The sequence below is a fragment of the Myotis brandtii genome, unplaced genomic scaffold (assembly GCF_000412655.1).
Source record: "Myotis brandtii unplaced genomic scaffold, ASM41265v1 scaffold44, whole genome shotgun sequence".
Lineage (NCBI taxonomy): Eukaryota > Metazoa > Chordata > Mammalia > Chiroptera > Vespertilionidae > Myotis > Myotis brandtii.
The window spans coordinates 2,278,139-2,286,400 of NW_005366833.1; the positions used below are offsets into that span (position 1 = coordinate 2,278,139).

The following is an 8,262-nucleotide window of genomic DNA, read 5'->3' on the forward strand; positions in this document are numbered from 1 at the left end:
ATAGAAATAAAAAAAAAATATATATATATATATATATGTATGTGTGTGTGTGTGTGTGTGTATACACAAACACACTTATAAAACAGAATACTTACTCAGCCATAAAAAGAATGAAATCTTGTCATTTGGGACAACATGGATGGACCTTGAGGATATTATGCTAAGTGAAGTAAGTGAGAGGAAGGCAAATACCATATGATCTCACTTTATGTGGAATACATAACAAGCTCAGAGATACAGAGAACAACAGATTTGGAGGTTGCAAGGTGGCAAAATAGGTCTTAAGGGTCACGAGGTACAAATTACCAGTTATAAAATAAGTTATGGGGTTAAGGTACAGCAGGAGGAGTACAGCTAATAATACTGTACTGCATATTTGAAAGTTGCTAAGAGTAAATCTTAAAAGTTCTCATCACAAGAAAAATCAATTTCCGAACTATGTATCATGATGGAAGTTAACTAGATTTATGGTGATCATTTTGCAATACATAAGAATATCGAACCATTACGTTGTATACCTGAAACTAATACGATGTCCTAAGTCAATTACCCCTCAACAGAAAACCGAAAATTTAAGAAGAGAAGCACCAGCAGATGGAGTCTCACTGAGAGCCCCCAGGAAGACATGCAGGCTGCCGACACCGAACTTGTGACTTACAGATCTAGGAGATCATCAGTTGTTTTATTAAGCCACAAAGTTCGTGGCAACTTGTAATAGCAGCAATAGCTAGTTAACACACCAAGCCTCGAGAGAGACTGAAGAAGTTAAACTGATAGATGGGCTGGGCGGGCAGCTCTTTGAAAACAGAACAGAAATCTGGCTCTACAGAAGGAAATACCTAGAAACACCTAGCTAAGATAATGTAGGCTTATTCATCAAATGCAGGGATATAAGAACTGGGTGAGAACCATATAAAATGGAAAATGGTTAAATAAAGAAAAGGCAGTATCACTCGGGAGAATGATACTGGGCATGGGGAAACAGACTGGGGCACTGCCGTCAAGGAGGTGAACCACAGTTGAGTAGTAACATGTAAGCGTCAGATGTCTGCAAGGATTTATGGGTAAGAATGTTTAGGACAGCATTATTTAGAGAGTAATATATTTTGGTACATTCATTAACGAATGGTAATATAAATTGCTGTGAAAAAAAACAAACCACAAAAACACCACACAGATTGCTGTGGGAAAATGCCCCCAATAAATAGAAAAACGACGCTATAAAACAGTGTGCTCTACTTTATGAACAAAATACTTACGTGTAGAAAAAACTGGAAGGAAACTTCTCAAAACGTTAAATGTTTACTGGGTAATAAAATTATACAAATTTTCCTTTCTTTAAAAATACTTTCCAAGTTGACTGTACTAAGTATGTAATTAGGAACAAATCTAATAAAAAATTTTAAAGCATATCTGTACTGTTTGACATAGCAGATCATAAACTACTGGGATTTATTACTTTGAGAGGAGGTATGGGGTGGAAACATAATTAGGTAAGAAGAAACTTTAGACTTTTGAAGGCAGATTTAACTTTGGAAGATGAGGGTTATCACCAGGGTGGGACGCTGTATGGCCGCGAGCGAGTATAGTACTTCCTTGGGTGCAGAATTTAAGAGGGCAATGAAACTGAGTCATCAAGACAAATATTCTAACACAACGCTGTCAAAACACAAAATTAATGCCAAGAGTCCATGATGCACAAAATGTCAATATTTTAAATAAACACACGATCGGTACCTGACCCATGATGGATAAAATGGACCACATTCCAACAATTATTTTCTCAGGCGGTTGGTTCTCAGTGTGGTCCTGGGCCAAGCAGTGCCAGTGCCCCTGGGAACTCGCTAGGAACACTGACCCTCAGGTCCCAGTGCAGGCGACTGACCTGGGACTCTGGGGTGGAGCCCAGCTACCAAAACCCTAAGCAACAGATAGGAGGTACTGACCACAATGTTGACAGAAAATGTCTATTACACTGGCTTGCTCAGGCAACCTCCAGTGAGCATTTGCCATGTGCTGAGCTTGGGGGCACGCATTACCTCATTTTCCAGAGGAGAAAACTGAGCTTGAGCTGGGTTAGGTCGCTGGCAAGGACATGGCAGAACAAAGCTGGAATGCAGATCGGTCTGGCTCTAACATCTGACTTTTTAGCGCCTGTGCAAACACTGATGCAGGTGGCCAAGGGCACAGAAGCAGAAGAACCTGATGCCCGAGCTTACCTTCCGACTCCGACTCCTCTTCATCTTCTTCCTCCTCCTCTTCATTGCTTTCGTCCTCGCTCTCCTCCTCTTTGGCAATTTTCTGCCGAGCGCTCTTAAACACCGACTGTAAGACGATGGAGTCTTCGTAGATCTAAAGTCAAAGTGGCATCTGTTAGCAATGACAAGCTGAGGGCCGAAGATTCACAATTGCGGTGGGCGCTTCTTCCTCGTGAAGCACACCAGCTTCGCTTTACATGGATTTTACTAGAAACATCAATGCCAGCTTTTATGCCGACAGGATAATCAAATAGGGAAAAGCCCACATGTTCTTAGAGAAAAAAGTCCATATGCAGTTGAAATAATTTTAGTGTGTATGTGTCTGTGTATTTCTGTGTGTGTGTGTGTGTGTGTGTGTGTGTGTGTACAGGCGCGCACCTGGGAGAGAAGGGTGGACTTCTGTAACAAATCCTCTCATCTTTGACAATAAAAGTAGTTTAAAAAACTCTTCTTATTTGAATTGGTCTATCAAATAGTGTGGCAAAGCAACCTTCTTTAAAATGCAGTTCCCCTAACAAAATGGAAGCTATTCCTTATTACTGAGCTTATCAGTACCAGCCAATACTATTTTAATCAATACTTTATTGTTAGTGTACCCGCATACCTGAGCATAGCCCTGTAGCTGCTGAGAGATATGAACTTCTGAAATGTTCCTTTTTCCCCCCACAAAAAAATTTAAAATAGAAGTACCATATATCTAGCAATCCCACTTATAGGTATACAGCTGTAAGAATTGAAAGCAAGGACTTGGAGAGAGATATGTGTACACCCATGTTCATTGCAGCACCATTATTCACAAGAGCGAGCCAAGCGGTACAAATAAACCAAATGTCCACTAAGAATAGATAAAACGAGGTACCTACACATAATGGGATACTATTCAGCTTTAAAAAGGAAGACAATCCTGCCACATGCTACAACACAGATGAACCCTAGGACATTACACTAAGTAAAGTAATAAGCCAATTACAAATGGACAAATACTAAGTGATTCCACCTATTATCTAAAATAGTCTAAGTCATAGAAATAGAACAGCGGTTTCCAGGGGGAGGGGCAGGTGGGGAGTCATTGTTTTATGGGGACAGAGTTTCCGTTTTACAAGGTAAGAGTGAGGAAGATCTGTTGCATGACAATGAGAATATACTGACCTACACACTTAAAAATGGTTAAGATGATTAAGTTAAGCCAAAAATAAAAAAGGAAAAAATGACCACTGCTCTCGAGGGCCATATTCCTTTACTTGTAAAGATGCGCCGCACACCTGGCCACTCATGGTGAGCCCCAATAATACAGTCCAATAGGACACAGGCCTGGGGGTCAGCACTGGGATGGGGCCATGGGAGAGCTAGCTAGAGACATCACAGATGAGCTAGATCTTAAAGGTGAGGAGGATTCCATTGGGGGTGAGAAAGGAGAGCAAGAGAGAAAGGCGAGGCAAGAAAAAAAAAAGATGCACCTGAGGTTGAACTTTCGGGTCACGATACTGGACTATGTTACAAAGCATGTCATACCTTGTGATGGTGGAGGGGGTACACAGGCTCCCTGCAGAATTTCTTACAACTGCATGCACATCCGGGGAAGCAGGTGTTTAAGGGACTAGTCTGACTAGACCATAAATTGTTTAGTTAGTTCCTCACTTCATAGGAAACAAGGCTAGAGTTAGGGTAAAACAGCCTATGGAGGTTAAATTTATTCAAGAATTCAACAGTGCACAGGGAACCACAGAGCTCGGTGGGCAGTAGACCGACAGGATAAGAGGGTGGTCAGAGAAAGATAAACTCATACCCAGTGTGGGCTGGGAGGGAAGCCAGTCAAGGGCCACTGCAGGGGCGGGACAGTGAGTGTGGGCAGCCAGGGAGGCTGTGGGGCTGGAAAGGGACGGGGGACTTGGCACAATGTTGCCACATATTATAAAGGACCCCAAAACCTATCCAGAGACTGTAAATGTAAATGGTCACTCACAACAAGACTTCCTTGTTGACTCATGTATTTACTCTCTGTGTCCAGGTTTTCATCTCAGCTTTCTTTGAAGAGTGTCTTGAACACACAAGGTTTGCTTTCAAGACCTGTTTTTGTCAAAACAGTACTTCTGTTTACTGCCACTAACCTAGACGCGTACAGTCTGTTTCAAGGCACAGTCTGAGGATTCCCATGTTCTCCACGTTAGTGATTGGAATTGACATGAAGGTCAAGAAGCCAGATCGGGAAAGTGGCCTAAGGAAGTCAGTGGTGGCTGACAGTGCACTGGCTGGCAGACACACTGGCCTCTCTTCTTGGTCTTTCTTCATGGGTATGAGGAGCATTAGGCCAGAAAAACACCTAGGAAAACGGGGGCTCCCACAAAAGGTGAGTGGAATTGAAGTGAAAGTGTCCTCCCCCTAGTTATCTTTCATAAATTCACTGTCACTTCTATATTGTTAAGCTTGCTCACTGTGGATATGGGGAAATAAAGAGAATTGCAATTGGCTTGAAGAAAAGGAAATTCTGGTAAGCAATTAAGGCAGAGTGTGTGTGTGTATGTGTACACACGCACACATACACAAACACAGACACATTTTTTTTGGGTTTTAATCCATAAGTTTCAACTCCCGGTGCAAGGTTACCATCAGAAAAGAGGAATCAAATACACAATCTATAGAGGCCCAGGCTGGACCTCCTGCTGCAAGCATTACATGGAGTGACTGACTTGAATTCCTACTCTAATGAAAACCAAAGCCTCTGAGGGAAGTGTGAGCAGGAGCTGGTGTAGCTATGGTACGCAAGAGCTGGCACGGGTCTGAAAATGCCAGAGCCTCAATTCACTTATGCAGGTAGCATGGAATACAGGCTTTTGCTTTTTCATTTTCCTTCTGCCAGGGCAGTAGCAACGGTGCAAATGTAGAAAATGAAATGTTTTACTTAAAGGAACACAGGAAGTTTACGGTTAAAGTGTGTTTAGGCGTTACAGACAGACCTGGGACCCCTCCAGGTTGAAGGTCTGAGCGTTGTGGCAGAGGAGCATGACATCTTTCTCCAGGTCGCCCAGGCTCCGGTACTTATGATTACGAATCCTTTCCTGATGGGAATTTGGGATAAAATAGAGGAAAAGAGGAGGGAGAGAAAAATACAACAGTTATTACTTGCTTCACGAAACCCAGTTTTCCCTTTGTCTTCTCAGCATTTAGCCCTGCCTGGGGTGCGGGACCGCACAATCCAGGGGTGCCATCCAGAGAGCCCGCCCTCCCACGCAAGTGCCTTCTTACGAGGGGGAGGGCGGAGCATAGGGGTGGGAAACAGAAAGAGCAATGGGTCTGCAGAGTATGAAACTTCTTAAACAAAATGCAATATAATAAAACAGAGCTCTCGGCAAGATGTTTAAATAACAGACGTGTAAAGGCACAAGGACATCCCAGTCTTTCTGGTGACAGGCCCTGGATGGGTGTCAGTGGCAATCAGACAAGATGCCACCGCCCACGTCCTATCATTGTTTTAATGAATTTACTTCATTTAAAAAAAAAAGTTTGTAAAAAAAAAATAAAAAATATCTACCTTGATTTTTTTGAAATCCACCGGCTTCCTAATTAATTCATAGTATTCTGGTAATTCTTTCCTTGAAGGTAACTGAATGAAGACTTCACTGAGCTGTCGCCCTGAACTGTAGGGTGGGGGAAACAAACAGACACGTAACAGAGCATGCACTCCTGAGGAAAGGTTCCGTTTCATTTCATTTCAGAGTGTCAGACAAGCACACTGGCATCCCATGCATATAGGTGTGGGCCTCCTTATGCCGAGGAAAAACCCCCAACTCGCCCGGAGACGAGTGCCTCTTCTGCTAACTTCAAAGTCACACTGAAGTACTGTTAGGTCCCCCCTCCTGCCACACACCTGACACGAGAAGTCCGCTGTGGGTTTCTTCCAAAGCAATCCTCTTTTCATTTTGATAGGAAAATTTAAAATGCCCCTTTCAACCAACGTTCATTTTTTAAATGAATAATAATTGAGTTGGTTAAAAAAAACCCCACACACAACAGACTTTACTTCCATATTCCTTTGTCTTCAAATTCACTTTATACTTAGAGAATAGGTGAGAATAGACTCTGGAACGGCAAATGAAATGCTTTCGTATGTACCTGGGGGCGTCTATCTTTTCAGTCCTGTTCCTTCTAGAGTACTTTACACACCTTATTGTTACTTGCCAGAGGAACCCCTTCATCTCGCCTAACTGCACCTTTGTGTGTATGGAGCAATTTGGGCAGAAAAGAACAACCATATTAGCAAGTGCGGATGCCGATGCTGCTGGAACAGTGCTGCGCCCTCCCCCAAATGCACGGTAGCTTTATTTGAAAGCAGATTAGCAACAAATGCTTAGCATTTTGTGATTTTGAGAAAAAGGCTATAAAGTGATATATAAGCTTTCTACGTCATTTAATGTTAGAAACAGACATGGTTAAAAGAACAAAATATACGTAATTTAGATTCACAAGCCTAATATCTGACATGGCCCATCTAGATCAGTAACAGCTGGATATGGTATAGCCATTTTTCACAATAGCCTCGCTTTTCTTGCGATGCCATCTCTCTTTCCTTTGTGAAGCCAGAAATATCAAAAAATAACCGTAAATCACTGCCATGTCAATTTCAGAGGCGATTTTAGCAATGTGCCAGAATGCTAAAAGCAGCAGCAAAGAATGAGTGACAATGTGCTGTTTTAATCCATAGTCCCAGTTGTATAATTAAAAAATAATCATAATGACAGTTATCATAAAAAAGGCATGCGCGGTAACTCAAACGGTTGCCTAGCAACCAGTGGGGGAAAATGCTGAAGTGCAAAGGGGCCTGCATAAATTAACCGAAATCTTCTGTCAAAGGGATGGGCGAGTTTCTGTTTTACTAGGTCACTGTTTTATTTTTTAATGCATATATGGGCTTCATGAATACTAAAATCAGGCGCAAACAAAGAGGTTTAAGAAGACTGTAGTGGAATAGGGAATTGGATTTTTAGATTCTTGTGGTAAGAATCAAGGTATTCTCTCACACACAGACTCACAGCCACTCCTATGCACCCCCTCCCCACCTTCCTGGGTTGAGAAATGCATTTGCACCTCCACAAGTTACACCTCACAGTATGTGACAAAACCCATTTTATTTACTATCGCCTTCAACATACAGCCACAATTTCTGGTCTATTCTTTTTCTACCATTCTGAGATTTTATATATAGAAACATTTTACCTATTTGAAAAGGAATTATTTGAAAGGCGATTTATAGATACTATAAATTTTTCTATTTCTATCAGCGACTTCTTTATTATTAGCATTCTCTGTAACCTAGCAACAGTAAAAAAGTCAGACCTCTTTGCAATCTTGGATTTAACACCTGACCCTCAATGACATCGTCAGTGTCATTTTCTACATTGCCAACAGATGGTGTCATCTTTCTGTTGACACACTATGAGCACATCTCTGCTTTGTACACCTGTGATGGGCACACTCTTCACTTCAGCTGTGCCACCGAGTGTCTGGCACCGCGGTGCGAGAAAGCTCTAACAGGGCCAAAATGGCTCAGTGAGCTTCGTCTGATGTCTCTGTCCTCAGTCAGGTTATAGAAACTCTGGACCCTATAAGGAGACAAGTCCAGAGTTACATGTGCTCATAAGAGAGGGGACTGAATGTTCTGAGACTTGGGGCCAACAGTGTAAAATGAGACAAATTTATTCTGTTTCAAGACATTCCTAGCCCACTTCCTTTCCCCCTTCCTGAGAACAGAGGACACAGGCAAGAGGGGGACCGGGCTGTCGAAGGAAGTCTTCCTGTGGCTCCGTCTGGCTTTCTCAGCTCATCCTCTGTGAACCTGGCTTGCACTGTTGACCTGACTCTCCTGGTCAGGACATAGCCTCTCTCCTGTGTACCCCCAAGTACCATGGCCACCCCCACCCCCCACTTTATGACTAATTCCAAGTCTCCAGAGCTGACCCATCTCTCACTCCGTGGCTGGAAGGGTCTCTATCCTCCTCCCCCTCCCCCC

The 8,262-nt window shown here is 42.7% G+C and overlaps 1 protein-coding gene across 2 annotated transcripts in view; it reads right to left on the reverse strand.

Moving 5' to 3' along the window:
• The window catches only part of SMARCA2 (SWI/SNF related, matrix associated, actin dependent regulator of chromatin, subfamily a, member 2), a 125,658-nt gene that overhangs the window by 6,720 nt on the left and 110,676 nt on the right, over window positions 1-8,262 (reverse strand). For both annotated transcript variants that reach the window (XM_014546307.1, XM_014546309.1), the window contains 3 exons: window positions 5,788-5,893; window positions 5,213-5,314; window positions 2,220-2,352 (listed from right to left, as the gene is read on the reverse strand). In XM_014546307.1, coding sequence (XP_014401793.1) covers window positions 2,220-2,352; window positions 5,213-5,314; window positions 5,788-5,893 — 341 coding nt within the window. The remainder of the gene's footprint in view (window positions 1-2,219; window positions 2,353-5,212; window positions 5,315-5,787; window positions 5,894-8,262) is intronic.